At 42.4% G+C, this 25,515-nt stretch overlaps 1 protein-coding gene across 1 annotated transcript in view; it reads right to left on the bottom strand.

Moving 5' to 3' along the window:
• The window catches only part of LOC135553995 (G protein-activated inward rectifier potassium channel 1-like), a 41,658-nt gene that overhangs the window by 3,879 nt on the left and 12,264 nt on the right, over window positions 1-25,515 (bottom strand). Inside the window, exon 2 of the mRNA XM_064985982.1 lies at window positions 4,664-4,880. Within this exon, the coding sequence (XP_064842054.1) occupies window positions 4,664-4,880 (217 nt within the window). The remainder of the gene's footprint in view (window positions 1-4,663; window positions 4,881-25,515) is intronic.

Genomic DNA, 25,515 nt, shown 5'->3' with positions numbered 1-25,515 from the left:
ATAAAAAAGCCAGACCACGATTTGCAACTGCACATGGGGACAAAGATCGTACTTTTTGGAGAAATGTCCTCTGGTCTGATGAATCAAAAATAGAACTGTTTGGCCATAATGACAATCGTTATGTTTGGAGGAAAACGGGGGAGGCCTGCAAGCCAAAGAACACCATCCCAACTGTGAAACATGGGGGTGGCAGCATCATGTTGTGTGGGTGCTTTGCTGCAGGAGGGACTGGTGCACTTCAAAAAATAGATGGCATCATAAGGAGGGGAAATTATGTGGATATATTGAAGCAAAATCTCAACACATCAGTCAGGAAGTTAAAGCTTGGTCGCAAATGCGTCTTCCAATTGGACAATGACTCCAAGCATACTTCTAAAGTTGTGATATTGGAGTGGCCATCACAAAGCCCTGACCGCAATCCTATAGAAAATGTGTGGGCAGAACTGAAAAAGCGTGTGCGAGCAAGGAGGCCTACAAACCTGACTCAGATACACTAGCTCTGTCAGGAGGAATGGGCCAAAATTCACCCAACATAATGTGGGAAGCTTGTGGGGGGCTACCCGAAATATTTGGCCCAAGTTAAACAATTGAAAGGCAATGCTACCAAATACTAATTGAGTGTATGTAAACTTCTGACCCACTGGGAATGTGATGAAAGAAAGAAAATTCAGGTGTGCCAAGCTTGCTTCAACAAAGTGCTGAGTAAAGTGTCTGAATACTTATGTAAATGTGATATTAATAAATTAGAAAACATTTCTCCCTGTATATAGCCATGTTATTTTCTACTCCCTATATATTGCCATGTCCTTTCTACTCTTTTTTTCCCGTTATCCACGGTGTATTATTTTGATCTTATCTTTAACTCTGCATTGTTGGAAAAGGACCCACAAGTAAGCATTTCACTGTTACTCTACACTTGTTATCTACGAAGCATGTGACAAATACAATTGTATTCCATTTTTTTTATTTGATTTGACAGGTCAGGTTTGTATTTGACCTCAGCTCTTGTAAAATGATTTCCTTGACAATTATATCTGTATCGAGGGCCCTCACTTATCAATAAGCACTTATGAGCCCTGTATTACTCTAGTAAACAGAGCTGGCTGACTGCAGAAAGAGAAACTGATCCTTTCCCTGACATTTGACTGACACTGTCACGTCCTGACCATAGAGAGCCCTCGGTTCTCTATGGTGTTTAGGTCAGAGCGTGACTAGGGGGGTTATCTAGTTTCTAGGTTTCTAGGTTGGTGTTTTGTGTGGTTCCCAATTAGAAGCAGCTGGTAATCGTTGCCTCTGATTGGGGATCATATTTAGGTAGGCTTTTTCCTTACCTGCATTTGTGGGGTATTGTTTTGTGTTTGTGCATGTGTACCACGTAGTCACGTTTAGTTGTTTGTTTATTGATATATTTTGTTGTGTTTAAGTTTCTCTTTAAATGAAATATGTGGAACTCAACATCCGCTGCACCTTGGTCCACTCATGTCCAAGATCGTGACAGACACAGTAATATCACTACCAGGGGTTATCACAACCTAAGCCTAAGCTTATACCCAAACCCTTGACTATCCTCAACCCAAAGCTGAAATGAATTAAAGTTTTTTTTTATTCCTGCATATAGAATTTGGTGATAATTCGCTCTAATTTGCCCATTGATAGCGGTGCAACAGGAAATGATGTGGCGTCAGGGCCCAGCATTCCTGCCAGTTCGCCCAATCATCATCCAAGTGTCCTGAGTTACACTGACAGTCAGTTTTGTGGGTCTTGAATGAAAATCAAAGCGGCTGAGCAAGTGAGCAAACAGCTGGTGGACAGAGAGAGAGACGTGTCCCTGGAGAGAGCTTTATGTAAAGCCCCCACAGGCACTCCTCAAGTGGAGCATTTCCATAATACAATGCCTCTTCTTCTCCTAGCCTCTTTTTAATCCTACTACTGGCTCTCTTCATCTAACACACACGCACACGCACACGCACACACACACACACACACACACACACACACACACACACACACACACACACACACACGCACACACACCTGTCAGAAAGCTGTGACAACTAGGCCTACGTAACATACATCTCTATTGGAACAGGAGCTGATGCACAATCGTAGTGGTAGTAGAGAGACCTCATAACCATCCAGTCAAACACCAGAAGGGTGCAAAGGCTGTCCGTTGTTGACAGAAGGTTTCTCAAATGGCAGGACAATGCGCTGTCTGTCTCTCAGTGGATGATATGGATTTATTTCTCTGGGAGTAAGGGATGTACACTGTGCACGGAACCACACAGGTGACTCCAAGGCCAACTCATTCATACAGAACAGACCCCCCACTCATCTGCCCCCTGCTTTGCTCCTCAGCTCTGAGAACCACCTTTACTGCTGAGAGAGAGAGAGAGAGAGAGAGAGAGAGAGAGAGAGAGAGAGAGAGAGAGAGGGAGAGAGAGAAGGGGCTAAAAGGGGCTAAACGGTTGGCTGCAGCCTGCCTTAATGACATTATCAACAGAGCACAGACCGTGCTCCCTGCCTGCTCATCCCACCCTCGTCCTCTAAGCCTATTCAGCTTCATGCTTCTGCCCAGGACAATGAGAAGGGAGGAGGGGAGAAGAACAGAGGAGAGATGAAAGGAAAAAGAAAAGGGAGCAGAGAAATAAATAAATGATGCCAGAGAAGACAGACTTTGTTATTTATGTATGAGTATTAGGATGAGGCATCGTATTGTTCGATGTAGAAGACAGAAAAACACTTTTGTTGCCGTAGGCAACCCAGCACACCTGCAGCCTGCCTGTAGTTCAGTACAGCTGTTGTGTTCAACGTCTCTTACTGTTTCAGAATGATCCCAGAATTAACCCTTGCATTCTGCCCAGTGAGAAATATAGTAAAGCTTCAGCTGAACCCCCCCATCTTATTTTATCTAAGTGACATTCGCATCTATGACCCTATCTATTATACATGGGGTAGGGATAAAAACCATCCCGCATGTAAAAAAAACGTCCTTCATAATTAAATCAAGGAAGCCATTCCCTGGTGCTGTCCTCAATACCCAACGTCTACCTCTCCACTGCTCGCTCTGTTTACCACTGGACGCCTCCTGATATCTGCTACATTCTTACAGGGCCTTGGAGATTCAGAGAGATGTGTCAGTGTGACTATCTCCAGAATCTGGATGGAGATGTTGCATGGGGATATGTGGCAGGTTGACATGAAGAAGTAAGACTGATGAGCATATAAGAATACAGTTTAATTCGAGTTCAGATAATGGAGGGGAGAGAGAGGAATAACAGAATTGCAAGCTAAAGGGTGGAGATAGGGAAGGAGTAACCCACCGAATGGAAAGAGATTACAGTCGGGGTGAAGGAAGAGAAGGACTAATTAAAGGCCCAGTGTCGTCAAAATTCTGTTTTTTTTCCTGTGTTTTGTATCATATTGTACAACAGCTGATGAAACCGCCACTGTAAATACGTGACATTTCCTGATAGTTGTTGTTTAACCCTCCTGTTGTGTTTGTTTCATGTTAATTAATTCTGTGTTCCCGGTCCAAAATGACCGCCATTATAGCTGATTATAAATCCATAATAATACATATATTATCACCTAATGTTGTGTTAGATCTTTTTATCAACTTAAGTTCTTGTGAACATTACAAGTTTGGAACTTCTATTTGCTATTTATGGCCTGTAGGCCTCATTAACCTGAGCTCGTACAACTTGTTTTTGAGTTTTAAAAAAGCGTAATGTATCAATTATTTTGACTATAACAAATACTCAGATTAAATATATTGTGCTATTTATCACAGACTACTTTGTGTCAAAGTTTAACAGACTCTCTCCTCCTCACCAGTGTCATGATCAAAGATATGATCAAGAGCCTCACATAAAGTATATCGTTTGGTCATTGTGCTGCCACAGAACGAATTGTGAGCAAGGCCTCAAAAAAGATTCATATACCAGAGGTATATATTATTGAAACAATGTTGCGATTGTTTGTGAGAAGGCCAACAGGTGTGGTTCCCGTGGGGGAAAGATTCTATTGGGGAAAGGTTCCCGTGGGGGTTGCCATGGAAGCCAAGAAATGGAGTGAGGTGTGCGTGTGTGTGCTCAAACCCACACGCATGTGGGGATCTGGGAGAGGAAGTGTGTCCATCTGATGAATGGTCTGAACTCAATATTATACACTAATTGTAGTCTCACCCATTCATTTCTAATGACTGCTCATTTTTGACCAGGAACACCACAGGTACATAAGTTAAATAGCATTTTATGGAAATCATCCAAAGGTATTTAGTGTGTTCAGATGCCCTGTGTGGACAAAGTCATGGAACCTTATGACAATCAGATTAAATGAACTACATTTTTCAGAGAGAAAACTTGTAAATCGGTCCAATTCGACCGGAACACAGCAGGAGGGTTAAAATACAATCTACACAGGACCTTCTAATCAGCAGGTTTGAATGGGTGGGAGTTTTGGCTTTCCATCGTGAAACTTGCTTGTGAAACAGTTTTTTGCCCCAAAAATATTTATGCCAATTTGAATGGAAATCTATTACAGTAAGGTACTTAATTGTTACCCAGAAATAAAATGGCTGCATTGGGCCTTTGAAAAGGAGCAGCCTTTTTAGGAAGAAGAGAGTAAGGGGTTAAAAGGAGGAGAGAGGGTTGTGGTTCTTCACCTGTGGTCTCAACAATGCCTTCCAGGATGACAACAATCTCAAACTGCTCGTTCATGAGGGAGCGCTGGGACAGGTCAAAGAAAGGACTCTTAGGATTGATTTCGTGGCAGATGGTGAGAGGTGACACTAGGAAGAGCTGGTCCGCACCCGTCCCAAAACCCACATCCAGCTCACACTGGTCCAGTGGTAGGAACTCTCCCTCCGGGGTCTGACGAGACTGGGAGAGAGGGAGGGCGAGAGAGGGAGGGGGAGGAGAGAAAGGAGAAATAGGGGGGAGGGAGAGAGAGAGAGAGAAAGATTTTTTTAAATTACTTTAAACTGTAGACTTTCATTTTTCACTGCATTTTTCCACTCTACCATGGCTTCTGTTGGAGTCACTTTGCAGTGCTACCAAGATGATTGTAGATAACAGTGTGACTGGAGCAGAGAAGCCTGGAGCCTATCAATCTTCTCTACACCACCACATGCTGTTGTTAATTTCCTATTTTCTTCCCTTCCGGAGGTGGGTGAATGGACAGCACATAAACCAGAACAAAGTAGGCAGGCAAAAGTAATATAGAAACATTTCAGGACATGGGGGTCCTGAACTGGGGCGGCAGGGTAGCCTAGTGGTTAGAGAGTTGGACTAGCAACCACAAGGTTGTGAGTTCAAACCCCCAAGCAGACAAGGTACAAATCTGTCATTCTGCCCCTGAACAGGCAGTTAACCCACTGTTTCTAGGCTGTCATCGAAAATAAGAATTTGTTCTTAACTGACTTGCCTGGTTAAATAAAATTAAAAAAAAAATATATATATATATATATATATATATCAATATACAGTGCCTTGCAAAAGTATTCAGCCCCCTTGAACTTTGCAACATTTTGCCACATTTCAGGCTTCAAACATAAAGATATAAAACTGTATTTTTTTGTGAAGAATCAACAACAAGTGGGACACAATCATGAAGTGGAACGACATTTATTGGATATTTCAAACTTTTTTAACAAATCAAAAACTGAAAAATTGGGCGTGCAAAATTATTCAGCCCCTTTACTTTCAGTGCAGCAAACTCTCTCCAGAAGTTCAGTGAGGATCTCTGAATGATCCAATGTTGACCTAAATGACTAATGATGATAAATACAATCCACCTGTGTGTAATCAAGTCTCCGTATAAATGCACCTGCACTGTGATAGTCTCAGAGGTCCGTTAAAAGCGCAGAGAGCATCATGAAGAACAAGGAACACACCAGACAGGTCCGAGATACTGTTGTGAAGAATTTTAAAGCCGGATTTGGATACAAAAAGATTTCCCAAGCTTTAAACATCCCAAGGAGCACTGTGCAAGCGATAATATTGAAATGGAAGGAGTATCAGACCACTGCAAATCTACCAAGACCTGGCTGTCCCTCTAAACTTTCCGCTCATACAAGGAGAAGACTGATCAGAGATGCAGCCAAGAGGCCCATGATCACTCTGGATAAACTGCAGAGATCTACAGCTGAGGTGGGAGACTCTGTCCATAGGACAACAATCAGTCGTATATTGCACAAATCTGGCCTTTATGGAAGAGTGGCAAGAAGAAAGCCATTTCTTAAAGATATCCATAAAAAGTGTTGTTTAAAGTTTGCCACAAGCCACCTGGGAGACACACCAAACATGTGGAAGAAGGTGCTCTGGTCAGATGAAACCAAAATGGAACTTTTAGGCAGCAATGCAAAACGTTATGTTTGGCGTAAAAGCAACACAGCTGATCACCCTGAACACACCATCTCCACTGTCAAACATGGTGGTGGCAGCATCATGGTTTGGGCCTGCTTTTCTTCAGCAGGGACAGGGAAGATGGTTAAAATTGATGGGAAGATGGATGGAGCCAAATACAGGACCATTCTGGAAGAAAACCTGATGGAGTCTGTAAAAGACCTGAGACTGGGACGGAGATTTGTCTTCCAACAAGACAATGATCCAAAACAGAAAGCAAAATCTACAATGGATTGGTTCAAAAATAAACATATCCAGGTGTTAGAATGCCCAAGTCAAAGTCCAGACCTGAATCCAATCGAGAATCTGTGGAAAGAACTGAAAACTGCTGTTCACAAATGCTCTCCATCCAACCTCACTGAGCTCGAGCTGTTTTGCAAGGAGGAATGGGAAAAAATGTCAGTCTCTCGATGTGCAAAACTGATAGAGACATACCCCAAGCGACTTACAGCTGTAATCGCAGCAAAAGGTGGCGCTACAAAGTATTAACTTAAGGGGGCTGAATAATTTTGCACGCCCAATTTTTCAGTTTTTGATTTGTTAAAAAAGTTTGAAATATCCAATAAATGTCGTTCCACTTCATGATTGTGTCCCACTTGTTGTTGATTCTTCACAAAAAAATACAGTTTTATATCTTTATGTTTGAAGTCTGAAATGTGGCAAAAGTTCGCAAAGTTCAAGGTGGCCGAATACTTTCGCAAGGCACTGTATATGATAGAACCTTCATGTTTCAGGTGCCATGGCCTTCAGCACAATGTACCTATTTTCTCTTATCGCCCAGCACACCATCCCATCCCCCTCGCCTTATCTACAACCCAGGGAAGCACTACACATCTGTGCAAAGAAACAACCACCAAACTGCTCGTTTCACCGCTCTCCAAGGTGAGACACACACATAAATGCACACTCTGTCTTTCTCTCCTTCCCCGTACCACGTGGGAGCGCCCGACGGCATTCCTTCCTCTGAATATTCAAGGCTGAAGGTCGAGTCATGCATCCTCCGAAACATGACCCGCCAAACTCCGCTTCTTAACACCCGCCCACTTAACCCGCAGGCCAGCTGCACCAATGTGTCAGAGGAAACACTGTTCAACTGACAACCATCCTCAGCCTGCAGGCGCCCAGCCCGCCACAAGGAGTCGCTAGAGCACGATGAGACAAGTAAACCCCCCCGGCCAAACCCTCACCTAACCCGGACGACGCTTGGCCAGTTGTGCACCGCCCTATGGGACTCCCAGTCACAGCTGGTTGTGACACAGCCTGAGATAGAACCCGGGTCGGTAGCAAGCCTAGCCCTTCATATTCATTTGCAGTGGGCCTGTCGAGGATTAGATGAGGAGGTGGTGAGAAAACCCTGTTTAGACAGACCCAACCTATGGCTTGCTAACTGGTGCGGAAGCATTTCATTGCCCAGCTGGGCACTCAGCTGTCTGAGCTAAGCTGAACTGGGCTCTTCTCTTTAACTCTCTCTGTCTCTTTCGTTCTCTCTCACTCGTTCTGAAGCCCTCTCTAATAGTTCTCTCTCTGTGTCTCCCTCCGCTCCCCTCTCTTTTCCTTACACCACTCTCTGTATCTCGCTGTAAGTCTGTGCACAATGCACCTGCTGGGATTTTCCGTGAGGCAAATAAGAGGGTTAATGAACGTGAATGGGCCAATCAGCAGAAACAATAACAAAGCCGGCTCCCCAGCACTGTTTCTGTAAAAACTGAGGGATTGGGCTGGATTCACTTTCAAATTCATAGACAGAGTAATTGATGCAGGGTCTGGCCATCCATGATATTAAAATTATAGTTTTAACCCATTTTTGAGGCTATACAGTGTTCGTTTACATTTATTTGGTTGGCAAACATTGGAGTAAAACAAGCTTATATTTTAGGTTCTGATGGGGTACGGCAGTTAAACTAAGCTCATAAGTTATACTCTTCAAGAATCAAGGGGAATATATAATTAATTTATGTCCACAAATGGATGTAGCAACGGCTGATTGGCCATTTGAGACGTGCTTTTTGTCAGAAATGGAGGTTTTGTGGCTCAAATTGAAGGACAACTGAGTGTGGAGAGTCGCAGAATTGTTTCTATTCCCACTGGTTTGGAGTGTTGTTATTCACATTGAAGAACACAATCTTAATATTATTTTATGTTTTTCATTTTTTTTTATCTCTCTTTCTCTCTCTGTACAGTAAGTCTCCAAAATGGAGGGAATGATTCTTACTGCAGTTTTCTCATCTCTGTTTCTTATCTCAGCCTTCCTGATAATTGGGATGATGTGTCAGCCTCACCGCCTACACACACCTCACCTCTAACTCTTTTCTACCACGCACGCACGCACGCACGCACGCACGCACGCACGCACGCACGCACGCACACACACACACACACACACACACACACACACACACACACACACACACACACACACACACACACACTGCTGTTGCTGTTTTAGGATCCTCTTATCCTGCCTCCAACCCCTGCTATATGAATCCCAAGAGCATTTCCAGTACTTCCAGACCAAACCATAGAACCTGTAATGGGCAGTAGTATTTGATGTGTATGTACAGTATATTATATATACCTCACTTCTAGTCCTTGGGCTCATGACATCAGGAGTTTCTTACATGGGAGCATTGTCAATGTGCTTTTGACATGCCAATGTCCCTAAGTACAAATTCCTTAAACTAAGTTCAATATAACATAATTTTTTGTTAACGGCAGAAAGATTACATCAGATATTATCTTTTTATTTAACCTTTATTTAACTAGGCAAGTCGGTTAAGAACAAATTCTTATTTACAATGACAGCCTACCCCGGTCAAACCCTAACCCGGACGACGCTGGACCAATTGTGCACCAGCCTATGGGGACTCACAATCGCGGCCGGTTGTGACACAGCCTGGAATCAAACCAGGATCTGAAGTGACGCCTCTAGCACTGAGATGCAGTGCCTTAGACCGCTGTGCCACTCGGGAGCCCCAATCAGTTCTCAACATTTGTGAAGCATTAATACAATCAAGAGTTACTAGTCAGTGTTTGGCTTTGCATGTTGTCAGATTGGTTGGTCTGGTCAATAGTATCCTTAAAGTTTATCAAGAATGAATCAGATGGATAAATACAGAAATGAAAGGCCATTACATGCATACAGGTCATTCGGAAAGTATTCAGACCCCTTGACCTTTTCCCCATTTTGTTATGTTACAGCCTTATTTTAAAATGCATTAAATAACGTTTTTCCTCATGAATCTCCCAATAATAACCCACAATGACAAAGCAAAAACTGTTTTTTAGAATTCCCCAAGAACAGAGGCCTCCATCATTCTTAAATGGAAGAAGTTTGGAACCACCAAGCCTTTTCATAGAGCTGGCCGCCCATCCAAACTGAGTAATCGGGGGAGAAGGGCCTTGATCAGGGAGGTGACCGAGAGACAGATGGTCACTCTAACAGAGCTCCAGAGTTCCTCGATGGAGATGGGAGACACTTCCAGAAGGACATCCATCTCTGCAGCATTCCAACAATCAGGCCTTTATGCTAGAGTGGCCAGATGGAAGCCACTCCTCAGTAAAAGGCACATGACAGCCCACTTGGAGTTTGCCAAAGGGCACCTAAAGGACTCAGACCATGAGAAACAAGATTCTCTGATCTGATGAAACCAAGATTGAACTTTTTGGCCTGAATGCCAAGTGTCACGTCTGGAGGAAACCTGGCACCATCCCTACGGTGGAGCATGGTGGTGGCAGCATCATGCTGTGGGGATGTTTTTTAGCGGCAGGGACAGAGAGACTAGTCAGGATCGAGGGAAAGATGAATGGAGCAAAGTACAGAGAGATCCTTGATGAGAACCTTCTCTAGAGCGCTCAGGACCTCAAATTTGGGCTAAGGTTTACCTTCCAACAGGGCAACGACCCTAAGCACACAGCCAAGACAACGCAAGAGTGGCTTCAGGACTAGTCTCTGAATGTCCTTGAGTGGCCAAGCCAGAGCCCAGACTTGAACCCGATCCAGACGTGACTCTCAGTGTATTATTTTTTATACATTTGCAACATTTCTAAAAACCTGTTTTTGCTTTGTCATTATGGGGTATTGTGTGTAGATTGATGAGGGGGGAAATTATTTAATCCTTTAGAATATGGCTGTAACGTAACAAAATGCGGAAAAGGTCAAGGGGTCTGAATACTTTCCGAATGCACTGTAATTAAAGTTACACTATCACAAGTGTCAAATTGTACTTTTATTTGAGAAAGACAGGACAATCAATTGAAAAAGCCTCTCCCCCATGCCTCCCGAGTGGCGCTGCAGTCTTGAGGCGTTACTACCGTCCCGGGTTCTATCCCATGCTGTGTCACAACCGGCCGTAACTGGGAGTCCCATAGGGCGGCGCATAATTGGCCCAGTGTCATCCGGGTTAGGGGAGGGTTTGGTAGGAGGGGCTTTACTTGGCTCATCGCGCTCTAGCGACTCCTTGTGGCGGACTGGGCGCCTGCCGGCTGACTTCAATTGTCAGTTGAATGGTGTTTCCTCCGACATATTGGTGAAGCTGGCTTGTGGGTTAAGTGGGCGGGTGTTAAGAAGCGGCGTTTGGTGGGTCATGTTTCAGAGGACGCATGACTCGACCTTTGCCTCTCCCGAGCCCGTTGGGGAATTGCAGCGATGAGACAAGATCTTAATTAGATCGCAATTGGATATCATGAAATTGGGGAGAAAAAGGGGGGTTAAAATAAATTTAAAACTCTCCCCTCTGGGAGGAAGTTTGCCTTAAAAATATTTTAAATCATATTAATGAAAACAAATCACCCCAAGATCAATAAAGAAGCATGTCAAAAACAAAAAGCAATAAAATATTCTGTAAAACAGTTAGATAACAACAAAGGTATTAACACAAGCCTATGTCTAGTAAGATTTGGCATGAATCAATATTCAAATTTAAAAAACAAATGTATTTGGTTGCTGAATTATCTCAATGTTCTCTGCCGACAGGTCATAAAAGCAGTCTCTGGAGACAGAGCTGTCGTATGTAACAAAATGTATTTGGTTGCTGAATTATCTCAATGTTCTCTGCCGACAGGTCATAGAAGCAGTCTCTGGAGACAGAACTGTCATATGTAACAAAATGTATTTCCAACCTGACAAAATCACATTCAAATATGAATTTTAAAACTATGCAAGTCACCTATCAAAATTCAAAATACCACTTGGGAGTGAGATCCAAAGCTCACCCACTGCTTGTGCAAATCAAATATGAATAATTTGATTTGTAAGCCCAATCTGCGCCCCCTCTTTAAAACACACACATCCTTAGAGGTGGGTGTGGTCAACAGGAAGATTTGACCATGCGCCTACATTAACATTAATCTGATTCCTTGCACAACCACATAAGCCATTTAGTCTTTTACCTTTATTTAACGAGGCAAGTCAGTTAAGAACAAATTCTTATTTTCAATGACGGCCTAGGAACAGTGGGTTAACTGCCTTGTTCAGGGGCAGAACGACAGATTTGTCAGCTCGGGGATTTGAACTTGCAACCTTTCGGGTACTAGTCCAACACTCCAGGCTACCCTGCCGCCCCATTGTGTGTGACAACAAAGGGAGAACAGTTAAATGTAATGTGGTCACCACACAAGGTTCAAATTGTTTCGGGATAACCTAAAACAAGACAAGTTAGCTGTGTGTTAGAAGCCTGTCAGTATAATTGTTGAGCAAAACATTGGGTTATTCTCCAGACAGGACAGAAACAGTAAGACATGGAACATACAGTTGAAGTCGGAAGTTTACATACACTTAGGTTGGAGTCATTAAAACTCGTTGTTCAACCACTCCACAGATTTCTTGTGAACAAATGATAGTTTTGGCAAGTCGGTTAGGACATCTACTGTGTGCATGACAAGTATTTTTCAAACAATTGTTTACAGACAGATTATTTCACTTATAATTCACTGTATCACAATTCCAGGGGGTCAGAGGTTTACATACACTAAGTTGACTGTGCCTTTAAACAGCTTGGAAAATTCCAGAAAATGATGTCATGGCTTTAGAAGATTCTGATTGACATCATTTTAGTCAATTGGAGGTGTACCTGTGGATGTATTTCAAGGCCTACCTTCAAACTCAGAGCCTCTTCACTTGACATACTGGGAAACTCAAAAGAAATCAGCCAAGACCTCATAAAAAAAATGTTTAGACCTCCACAAGTCTGGTTCAAATTTCCAAACGCCTGAAGGTACCATGTTCATCTGTACAAACAATAGTACACAAGTATAAACATCATGGGACCACACTGCCGTCATACCGCTCAGGAAGGAGACGCGTTCTGTCTCCTAGAGATGAACGTACTTGGGTGAGAAAAGTGCAAATCAATCCCAGAACAGCAGCAAATGACCGTGTGAAGATGCTGGAGGAAACATGTACTAAGTATCTATATCCACAGTAAAATAAGTCCTATATCGACATAACCTGGATGGTCGCTCAGCAAGGAAGAAGCCACTGCTCCAAAACCACCATAAAAAAGCCAGACTATAGTTTGCAACTGCACATGGGGACAAAGATCATACTTTTTGGAGAAATGTCCTCTGGTCTGATGAAACAAAAATAGAACTATTTGGCCATAATGACCATCGTTATGTTTGGAGGAAAAAGGGGGAGGACTGCAAGCCAAAGAACACCATCCCAACTGTGAAGCACAAGGATGGCAGCATCATGTTGTGAGGGTGCTTTGCTGCAGGAGGGACTGGTGCACTTCACAAAATAGATGGCATCATGAGGGAGGAAAATTAAGTGGATATATTGAAGCAAAATCTCAAGACATCAGTCTGGAAGTTAAAGCTAGGTCGCCTAAATAGGTCTTTCAAATGGACAATGACCCCAAGCATACTTCCAAAGTTGGGGAAAAATGGCTTAAGGACAACAAAGTCAAGGTAGTGGAGTGGCCATCACAAAGCCCTGACCTCAATCCTATAGAACATTTGTGGGCAGAACTGAAAAAGCATGTGCGAGCAAGTAGGCCTACAAACCTGAGCTCTGTCAGGAGTAAATGGGCCAAAATTCACCCAGCTTATTGTGGGAAGCTTGTGGAAGGCTACCCACATCGTTTGACCCAAGTTAAACAATTTAAAGGCAATGCTACCAAATACTAATTGAGTGTATGTAAACATCTCACCCACTGGGAATATGATGAAAGAAATAAAAGCTGAAAGAAATCATTCTCTCTACTATTATTCTGATATTTCACATTCTTAAAATAAAGTGGTGATCCTAACTGACCTAAGACAGGGAATTTTTTATTAGGATTAAATGTCAGGAATTGTGAAAAACTGAGTTTGAATGTATTTGGCTAAGGTGTATGTAAACTTCAACTGTATAATGTAGACAAACGTCTGCCTATATGGAACAAAGTGAAAGAGTTGCCTGAGCCAAAGACTTAATCAGAGTCCGTTCAAAAGTGAGATAATCATAATCTGCCATTAAAAATCCAATACAATCCACTGTTTCACATTGAGAGCTGAGTTATGGAAAACCAACCAGCCGAACGCAATTCCCTTTTATCGTGCACATAAAAGGGACGTCGAGCCGAAGCTGAGAAATGTATCCAAGTAATCAGCTTTTCATTGTGTCAGTGATTAGCTAAAATGATAGAAAAAGAATCAACATCCACAGGTTGAATCTTAAAAAGTTCAAATCTGAAATCTAATCAGTCGGACATGTCATATTTACTGTGTAAGGGGAAAGAGTCAATCATCATTGTAACACGCAGACAAATGTAAACATAGGAAACTCCTATCAATACCTTAGACCATCCTGTGTAGCCTATTAACAAACAGCCACCCAGCCAGCCACTGGCTATCAGAGGGGTGGGACAAACTCATAACTCTCACAGCATTGTCACATATCAGATGGACTTGGCCAGATGCACAATCCGCATATGAATAGAAATCCCACTCAGAAATCTAACACAAATGACTACCATACCAGATGATTAAAAGGGTTAAATATTCTAAACATATGTTTGAGACTACATTGTAGCAGTCACCCGGCTATGTTAGAATGAGCATCTGAGCTCCAGGCAACTGCATTTTGAGTTTAAAGCGTTGGGGTAGAGTCTGCAGCCGTTTCTCAAACAAGTCAGGATATTTATAAAAGAGGGTTTGCTGAATAATTTGCTCTGCAATGACATGCTCACACCATACATTGAGAGAATGTCTATACCTTGTAATTGACTAAAGTTGAAACCTGTCCTGTGCGCAACCAAGACAAACGCACCATAATAAACTCCCACGTATTCCCAAAAAAACACTGCGGTCTGTCCAATGATCACGTTGTTGGTTAAAACGTACTATTCATGTTCAAAAACAAGGAACGCTCAACGAATTAGAGTTTCAATGAATAGGAAAAATGGCTGAGCTATGTAGCTTGACCTGTCTGGTTGATGAGGAGAGGACGGGATTTGGGCAACACCAGGGAGGCTACAGACAAGTGCTATTCAAGTCTGAAACATTTGCTCTGTGTCTAGTTTAAGACGCATAAAGAAAGGGGGATTCCCAATTCCAAGGTTCCAACACTTCGATGGTAGATGACCCATCCTATATCTTGGTTGAAATGCCTGGGCGGGGATCCCTCCCCAGATCCCAACAAATTTTCACTACATGTCCTGTTTGTTTGCAGTGAGTACACTGTTTAGTATGCTGTTTATATATATAACATAGTTAGATGCAACAGAACATGAGTCTGGTTAGGACATGCTGTCCTAGATTAAATATTAGTGGCCCATGTAATAATTCCTTGGAATATACAGGACCCCCCACCCCCAATCTAATGCTTTACTCAGGTGAGTTGCATGTTAGCATTGTCCGTAGTATGTCATTTCACATGATGGGGTTTCATGGCCAGAATATTTTTTTACATTTTTTAATTTCACCTTTATTTAACCAGGTAGGCTAGTTGAGTACAAGTTCTCATTTGCAATTGCGACCTGGCCAAGATAAAGCAAAGCAGTTCGACACATACAACAACACTGAGTTGCACATGGAATAAACAAACATACAATCAACAATACAGTAGAAGAATCTATATACAGCATGTGCAAATGAGGTAGGATAAGAGAGGTAAGGCAATAAATAGGCCGTGGTGGCGAAGTAATTACAATATAGCAATTAAACACTGGAATGGTAGAATGTGCAGAAGATGAATGTGCAAATAGAGATACTGGGGTGCAAAGGAGCAAGATAAATAAATAAATACAGTATGGGGATGAGGTAGATTGGATGGGCTATTTACAGATGAGCTATGTACAGGTGCAGTGATCTGTGAGCTGCTCTGACAGCTGGTGCTTAAAGCTAGTGAGGGAGGTAAGAGTCTCCAGCTTAAGTGATTTTTGCAGTTCGTTCCAGTCATTGGCAGCAGAGAATTGGAAGGAGAGGCGGCCAAAGGAAGAATTTACTTTGGGGGTGACCAGAGAGATATACCTGCTGGAGCGCGTGCTACAGGTGGGTGCTGCTACGGAGATAAGTCGGGGCTTTACCTAGCAGAGACTTGTAGATGATCTGGTGCCAGTGGGTTTGGCGACGAGTATGAAGCGAGGGCCAGCCAACGAGAGCATACAGGTCGCAGTGGTGGGTAGTATATGGGGCTTTGGTGACAAAACAGATGGCACTGTGGTTGACTGCATCCAATTTGTTGAGTAGAGTGTTGGAGGCTATTTTGTCAATGACATCGCCAAAGTCGAGGATCGGTAGGATAGTCAGTTTGGCAGCATGAGTGAAAGGATGCTTTGTTGCGGAATAGGAAGCCGATTCTAGATTTAACTTTGGATTGGAGATGTTTGATGTCTGGAAGGAGAGTTTACAGTCTAACCAGACACCTAGGTATTTGTAGTGTAGTCCACATATTCTCAGTCAGATCCGTCCAGTGTAGTGATGCTGGACGGGTGAGCAGGTGCGGGCAGCAATCGGTTGAAGAGCATGCATTTAGTTTTACTTGCATTTAGGAGCAGTTGGAGAGTTGTATGGCATTGAAGCTCATCTGGAGGTCAGTTAACACAATGTCCAAGGAAGGGCCAGAGGTACACAGAATGGTGTCTATATGAATAGAAAAGTTTCCACAGTTGTGCTGCATGCCGTTCAAAAGGTTATGTTGTGCCCCTGCCTACAAGCCATGAACCTAGTCCAGTTTGCAAGAGATGGACCCCGAAGAGCGAGCAAGTTTGCTTTTCACTTGGGGTTGAGAGCAAAAGTAATTGCCATACATCTCGCATTTCAAGAATATACATGTTTTACTGAGTCTTCACCCGTTCTCGCCATGGTGGGAATGGTCGAATATCGTTTAAGTGAGAGATGGCCTCACTGCATGTTAAACTGCGCAAAATGAGACCATGCCTCTGCATTATTTGTAAATGTCCCAATGACTGAAATATGAGCTGCTACTGCCTTAAATGGACTTGCTCGTCTATGAGGAGTGCGACATCAGCTAGGAGTTTGAATATGCCGGCAGTATAACGTGCGTTTTGGAGTGTGGCTGCACTCTTAGCAGCCATCTATAAAGCCAACACCACTATCGCTATCTGAAACGTCACAAGTGCCTGAATGCTCCAGTGTCTTGACACTCTTTTTTTAGCACTTTACATTGCGGCTTCAAATGCGTCAGCTCTCACTCTAATTAGTTTTTTACGCATCTCGTCGAAAAATAATTCCAAAATTTCACTTCAATTTCCTATTTTGGAGTTTGCTAAGCAAATACTCACTAGCGTCTAGAATTAGGTTGCTTTTTTATGCATGCCAATTGCTTGCCAGTAATCAAGTATTTAGTCGCTTGTCAAAATAATATTAAGATGATTCTTATCTTTCTTGATCAGCTTTCGAGCCAACTCATGAACACGAGATTCCCTTAACTCAAAAAGGTCTATAGCTTGCACCTTATCCAGTGCGTAGGCTACGTTTTCATAATATACTGAACAAAAATAGAAACTCAACATGTAAAGGGTTGGTCCCATGCTGAAATAAAATATGTAATAAAAATGTTCTGGTGTCTCATGTCTCATGTTTTGAGGGAGATTCCAATTGTCATGCTGACTACAGGAATGTCCAACAGAGCTGTTGTCAGAGAATTCAATGTTAATTGCTCTACCATAAGCAACATCGTTTTAGAGAATTTGGCAGTACATCCAACCGGCCTCACAACCACAAACCACATGTAGCCACGCCATATCACACCCTGACCTTAGAGATCATTTTATTCTCTATTTGGGAGGTCAGGGTGTGACTAGGGTGGGAAATCTATGTTTATATTTCTTTGTTTGCCGAGTATGGTTCCCAATAAGAGGCAGCTGTCTATCGTTGTCTCTGATTGGGGATCATACTTAGGCAGCCCCTTTTCCCACCTTCAGTTGTGGGATCTTGTCTTTTGTGTTGCACTCAGCTTTACGTTCGTTGAGTTGTTTATTGTTTATGGTGGAACATTAAAAAAATTCAAGAAAATGTATGCCTACCACGCTGCACATTGGTCTTCATTTAACGACGGGCGTAACAGAAGATCCCAACTCCAACGGACCAAGCAGCGTGGTCAGGATGACTGGACCTGGGAGGACATCCTGGAGGGAGCAGGACCCTGGATAAGGGCCGGGAAGTATCGCCGTCCGAAGGAGGAGATCGAGGCAGCGAAAGAGGAATGGCAACGATACGAGGAGATAGCTCAACGAAGCAAGCACAAGAGGCAGGGGGGGTGCACACAGGGAGATTGGCGGAGTTAGGGTTCAGACCGCAGTCCGGAGTCTCCAGCAATGATCCGCAGTCCAGAGCCTCCAGCGACGATTCGCAGTCCAGAGCCTCCAGCAACAATCTGCAGTCCAGAGACTTCAGCGACATTCTGCAGTCCAGAGTCTCCAGCAATTATCTGCAGTCCAGAGCCTCCAGCCACGATCTGCAGTCCAGAGCCTCCAGCGGTGGTTCCCAGTTCAGAGCCTCCGGCGATGATCCACGGTTCGGTTCCTCCGGCAACGATTCACGGTCCGGAGTCTCCGGCGACAATCCACATTCCGATCCACATGCTTTACGTTCGTTGAGTTGTTTATTGTTTTTAGTGGAACATTTAAAAAATGAAAGAAAATATATGCCTACCACGCTGCACCTTGGTCTTCATTTAACGACGGGCATAACATGCCAGCCCAGGACCTACACATCAGGCTTCTTCACCTGCAGGATCGTCTGAGGAAGGGGATGAGGGGTGCTGAGGAGTATTTCTGTCTGTAATAAATCCCTTTTGTGGGGAAAATCTGATTCTGATTTGCTGGGCCTGGCTCACCCGAACCGGACCGTCAAAGTAATCAATATAACTGCAAATTATCCAGTCGCCATTTACCGTAGTTCCAAAGTTATGAATATAATCCACAAGTTGGGACAAACCTACTCATTCAAGTGTTTTTTCTTTTTCTTTATTTTTTACTATTTTCTACATTATAGTTCTGATGTCTTCACTATTATGCTACAAAGTAACACATATGGACTCATGCTGTAACCAAAAGAGTATTAAACAAATCAAAATATATTTATATTTTAGATTCTTCAAAGTAGCCACTCTTTGCCTTGGTGACAACTTTGCACACTCTAGCCATTCTCTCAACCAGCTTCAAGACGTAGTCACCTGGAATGCATTTGAATTAACATGTGTGCCTTGTTAAAAGTACATTTGTGGAATTTCTTTCCTTCTTAATGCGTTTGAGACAATCAGTTGTGTTGTGACAGGGTAGGGGTGGTATGCAGAAGATAGCCCTATTTGGTAAAAGATCAAGTCCATCTTATGGCAAGAACAGCTCAAATAAATCAAGAGTAATGACAGTCCATCATTACTTTCTATCATTACAGTCCATCATTACTTTAAGACAAGTGCTCAGTCAATCCGGGAAAATTTCAAGAACTTTGAAAGTTTCTTCAAGTGCTGTCGTAAAAAAATCATCAAGCGCTATGATGAAACTGGCTCTCATGAGGACCACCACAGGAAAGGAAGACCCAGATTGACATCTGCTGCAGATGATAAGTTCATTAGAGTTACCATCCTCAGAAATTGCAGCCCAAATAAATGCTTCACAGAGTTCAAGTAACAGACACATCTCAACATCAACTGTTCAGAGGAGACTGGTGAATCAGGCCTTCGTGGTCAAATTTCTGCAAAGAAACCACTACTAAAGGACAGCAATAAGAAGAAGAGACTTGCTTGGGCCAAGAAACACGAGCAATGGTAATTAGACTGGAGGAAATCTGTCCCTTCGTCTGATGAGTGCAAATTTGTGATTTTTGGTTCCAACTGCTGTGTCTTTGTGAGACGCAGAGTAGGTGAACTGATCTCTGCATGTGTGAGAGGCACACTTAACCAGCATGGCTACCACAGCATTCTGCAGCGATACGCTATTCCATCTGATTTGAGCTTAGTGGGACTATCATTTGTTTTTCAACAGGACAATGACCCAACACACCTCCAGACTGTGTAAGGGCTATTTGACCAAGAATGAGAGTGATGGAGTGCTGCATCAGATGACCTGGCACCCACATCATCCGACCTCAACTGAATTGAAATGGTATGGGATGAGTTGGACCGCAGAGTGAAGGAAAAGTAGCCAACAAGTCCTCAGCATATGTGGGAACTCCTGCAAGACTGTTAGAAAAGCATTCGAGGTGAAGCTGGTTGAGAGAATGCCAAGAGTGTTCAAAGCTGTCATCAAGGCTACTTTGAAGAATCTCAAATATGAAATATATTTTAGATTTGTTTAACCATTTTTTGGTTATTACATGATGTGTTATTTCTTTATTTTGATGTCTTCACTATTATTCTACAATGTAGAATAATAGTAAAAATAAAGAAAAACCCTTGAATGAGTAGGTGTGTCCAAACTTTTGACTGGTACTGCATGAACAAAGAGATGTTCATTAGGCCAGATACCTAAAAATCTAGGGAATGAGAATTGATCATACAATCCACGGACAGGATAGAGGATAAGAGAGAGAAGAAAGGCATTTAATTCCATTTATAACATCTGAAGATGTAACCTTCTCAACCCAAAACCAAGCACCATTGGCCAATGAAACGATATCAAGTTAACCATTTAATCTGACCACTAAGTACCAATCTCCACAGGATGTCACAGCATGGTGTGGGGATGAGAACAATGTAAGTAAATTCCCTTTGCATAAGAGTAATTCAGAGTTCACCCTGTACAGATACAAGGATCCACAAAGATCATGCATCCTTATAGATAGAGGAGGCTTCTCAATCCTGTGTGTAAAGGTAGCCTAGAGCCGATTAGATAAAAAATCAGTTGATGTGCCCTTTAGCAAGGCACTTAACCCTAATTTATCCTGTAAGTTGCTCTGTGTAAGACCGTCTGCAAAATGACAAAAATGCCAAGTCTAGTCTGATACTGACCTCCCCATGACATTGGCCTGTGGTCTAGTCCTCTGAGGTGCCAAACAGGGAATGATGCATCAGTAAACATCCTCTGGGATGCCAGGAAATATCACCACTGTCTTACCACATACTGAATCTCAATGAGCGGCACGGTGGGGTTTGTGTTATGATAAACTCATCTCTCCCTGTGTTCAGAGGGGATATTGTTCATGTCTACTATCAGGTGTTTACAGCCCAGTGAATACTGGACATGTGTTGGCTATTGTTCTTCTGTGTGTGGTTTAGCACCAAATTGGTTCTGGGCACTACTGCTTTTTACTGTCTGTGTCGGTTAAGATTAAAAAGATGGATGACTGTATCGCAAACGCTGACAAGCAAATGTTCCTGTGCCTGTGGCACTCTCTTCCACTCTCTTTGTAAAGTGGAAGAATCAGAGATAGCTGTTGGTGCACAGTCTTTCTCTCTACATCTCTGTCTCTGTTCAAACAAACACGCTAACCTTCCAACTGACATAACCAGACAGACAGGACATTTTAACTTGTCAATTCTAGATGCTTTTGGGAAGGCAGCACCAAACTGCTGGTGTGATACATAACGTTCTGAGAACCAGATGTTTCTTAGAGCTTGGTGAGGGCCTGGTTGTCCTACAGTGTATGGTTATTTTGCATACAACTTTCCCACAACTTTCTGGGAATGGTGCACGATAGTTGTTTGGCTTGGAACATTCTCTGCACATTTATAGAACTTGACCAAAAAACATTATTTTCTTGGCATTTCATTACTTTAATAGAACGTTTCCTAAAAAGTTCGAACATGGTTACATTTCATTTCAATTTTTAAATGTTATAGCAATGTTCTTCAACTGGTTTACCATTGGAAATGTACTCAAATAGTTCAGATAACGTTAAGGAAAAACTTTTTGGGGGGGAATTTCAGTACTTCAGTTTCCTACATGTTTCCTCGTAGTTCAAGTCATGTTCTCAAATTGTTCCGAGAATGTTAAGGAAAATTCCCATAAAAACCACAAGAAAACTTTAGTAACATTCAGAGAATGTTCTAAGAATGTTATTTAAAAACATATACATTCCGTTCTCAGCATCAACAAAACTCTCTTATATCCTCTACCTTGTTAAGTGTTTACAGGTGTGTTGGCCGTGCCTGCTAATTGGCCACACCTGATCTCAATGAGTGCTTGTTTCCTTTGAAATGTGGTCTGTTTGAATAGACTAAAAAGAACAGCTTTTATGAGTAAAAGAACATGGCATGCTAGCGCCATCCTGGTGGTGCAGTGGACTAATTCCATGGATTGAAAAAATAAGATTATAGGTTTGAATCTCACCCATGTGTCCTATCTGTGCTTTAAGTTTAAAACAGTTCAACAAAAATAAACTAGCAGTCTTATTACAAGTCTTATTGAAACATTCAGTGAAAGTTTTAAGGAAGTTATTCAAAAAGCTCCCAATAACCTAGAATTTCCATTCTCAGAGCGTTAATAAACACTTTGAGATTATTTATGTAATGAACAGCACTATAAAACCTCAGAGGAAAACCTTCAGGGAACCATAGTAAACCATTCTCAGAACCTCCCTGCAACCAAAAAACGGCCGTTCCCATAAATGGCAACATTTTCACTCCCATGCTCAGAACATTTAAAAAAAATGTGCCGGTCAGGAATCGTATGGCTTTATTCCCAGAACCAATGGGAAAACAAAATTTTTTGTTCCTACAACTTCTGAGGAACCAAATGTGCTAACTGGGATGTGTATGTGTCTGGCAAGTTAACATTTATTGTCTTGAGTCTCGTCCTGGAGGCAGAACAGAGCTATTTCCCCTTAGATAGGCCAGCTGCAAAGACAAAATTGGCTATATTGTAAAAATTAATTGAAAACAAACATTTGCTTTTTGGTCATAATTTAAGGTTAGGAATAAGGGTAAACAATGTGGTTAATGTTAGATTTACGGTTAGGTTTAAAATATGATGTTATGACTTTGTGCTTGTGGCAGCTAGCCTCCAGAACAAGATTCATGATGAAAAAGACGCTAACTTGTGTTTTTGTGTGTTTTTTGTGTGTCTGGTTTTTTTTCTGTGTGTGTGTCTGTTTAATGTTTTACTATCCTTGTGGGGACCAGAAGTCCAATCAAGGATAGTAAAACAAGGACATTTCAGACAAGTGGGCACATTTGTGAAGTAATGGTGCCGGAGAGGATGGCTGCTGTTTTATCTCTCTTAAAACCTCTTGATACTCCCCATCCCGGATCCGGGATCGTGAATAAAGCCTCAGGCTCATTAGCATTACGCAACGTTAACGATTTCTGAAAATCGCAAATAAAATGAAAATAATGCGCCTGCTCTCAAGCTTAGCCTTTTCTTAACAATACTGTCATCTCAGATTTTCAAAATATGCTTTTGAACCATAGCAATTCACTAATTTGTGTAAGAGTATGCAAAGCTAGCTTAGCATTTTGAGTAGCATTTAGCACGCAACATTTTCACAAAAACCAGATAACCAAATCAATGAAATCATTTACCTTTGAAGAGCTTCGGATGTTTTCAATGAGGAGACGCTCAGTTACATAGAAAATGTTCAGTTTTTCCTGAAAGAATCTTTGTGTAGGAGAAATCGCTCCGTTTTGTACATCACATTCGGCTACCGAAACGAACCGAAAATTCAGTCACCAACAACGTCAAACTTTTTCCGAATTAACTCCATAATATCGACCGAAACATGGCAAACGTTGCTTGGAATCAATCCTCAAGGTGTTTTTTCACATATCTCTTCATTGATATATCGTCCGTGGAAGCCTGCTTTCTTCTCTGAATTCCATGGAAAAATACTTGCAGCTGAGGTTTGCGCACCAATTTCGGCGCAGGACACCGGGCGGACACCTGGTAAATGTGGTCTCTTATGGTCAATCTTCCAATGATATGCCTACAAATACGTCACAATGCTGCAGACACCTTGGGGAAACGACAGAAAGGGCAGGTCATTCCTCTCGCATTCAGAGCCATATAAGGAGACAATGGAAAACGGAGCCTCAAAAATCCTGCTCATTTCCTGGATACCGTTTCATCTTGGTTTTGCCTGTAGCTCACGTTCTGGGGCACGCACAGAGAATATCTTTGCAGTTCTGGAAACGTCAGAGTGTTTTCTTTCCAAAGCTACCAATTATATGCATAGTCGAGCATCTTTTTGTGACAAAATATTGTGCTTAAAACGGGCACGTCTTTTTATCCAAAAATGAAATAGCGCCCCCATAGCATCAACTGTGCTATTTTGTTTGTTTTATCGCATTGTTTGTAACTTGTTTTATACATAATGTTGCTGCTACCGTCTCTTATGACCGAAAAGAGCTTCTGGACATCAGAACAGCGATTACTCACCTTGAATTGAATTAAATTAAATTAAATTGATGAGTTAGATGAGAGGGATTTACTCCAGACACGTGAACAGGCCCTCATCCCCGTCATTCGTACGAGAAAAAGACAGAGATTTCGAGGAAGGAGATCGGGGTGCCTTGTGAGGATCAGGTGATGAGTGGTACTGTTTGCCAATGTACAAAATATAAATGGGATGAACTAAAAGCACGTATATCCTACCAGCGGGACATTAAAAACGAATATCTTATGTTTCACTGAGTTGTGGCTGAACGACGACATTAATAACATACAGCTGCCGGGTTGTACACTCTATCGGCAGTATAAGATAAGATAAGGGGTGTGGGTCTATGTATATTTGTAAAAAACAGCTGGTGCACGATATCTAAGGAAGTCTTGAGGTTTTGCTCGCCTGAGGTAGAGTATTTTTACCTTTTTTTGTATTTTAGGTGTCTCATTTTATTTTAGTATCTCATGATAAGCTGTAGACCACACTATCTACCTAGAGTCCTCAAGTCCTTTTGTTCACCTGACCTAGAATTCCTCAAGTCCTTTTGTTTACTTGACCTAGAACTCCTTACAATCAAATGCCGACCGCATTATCTACCAAGAGAATTCTCTTCGATTATAATCACAGCCGTCTATACCCCCCAAGCAGACACCTCGAAGGCCATGAAAGAACCTCATTGCACTCCATGTAAACTGGAAACCATATATCCTGAGGCTGCATTTATTGTAGCTGGGGATTTAAACAAAGCTAATCTGAAAACAAGGCTCCCTAAATTTTATCAGCATATCAAATGCGCGACCCGGGCTGGAAGCATTCTGGATCATTGCTACTCTAACTTCCGCGACGCATACAAAGCCCTCCCTTGCCATCCCTTTGGCAAATCTCACCACTAATCCATTTTGTTGCTCCCAGCCTATAGACAGAAACTAAAAAAGGAAACGCCCGTGCTCAGGTCTATCCAACCCTGGTCTGACCAATCGGATTCCACGCTTCAAGATTGCTTCGATCACGTGGACTGGGATATGTTCCGGGTAGCATCAGACAACAACATTGATGTATACGCTGACTCGGTGAGCGAGTTTATTAGTAAGTGCATCGGTGATATTGTACCCACGGTGACTATTAAAACCTTCCCCAACCAGAAACCGTGGATTGATGGCAGCATTCGCGCAAAACTGAAAGCGCGAACCACTGCTTTAAATCATGGCAAGACAACCGGAAACATGACCGAATATAAACAGTGTAGCTATTCCCTCCGCAAGGCAATCAAACAGGCTAAGCGTCAGTATAGAGACAAAGTAGAGTACCAATTCAATGCCTCAGATACAAGATGTATGTGGCAGGGTCT

This window comes from Oncorhynchus masou, chromosome 14 (genome assembly GCF_036934945.1).
Source record: "Oncorhynchus masou masou isolate Uvic2021 chromosome 14, UVic_Omas_1.1, whole genome shotgun sequence".
NCBI classification, from domain to species: Eukaryota; Metazoa; Chordata; class Actinopteri; order Salmoniformes; family Salmonidae; genus Oncorhynchus; species Oncorhynchus masou.
Note: the sequence above shows the minus strand (reverse complement) of the source record. Positions and strands in the feature narration are given on the sequence as shown.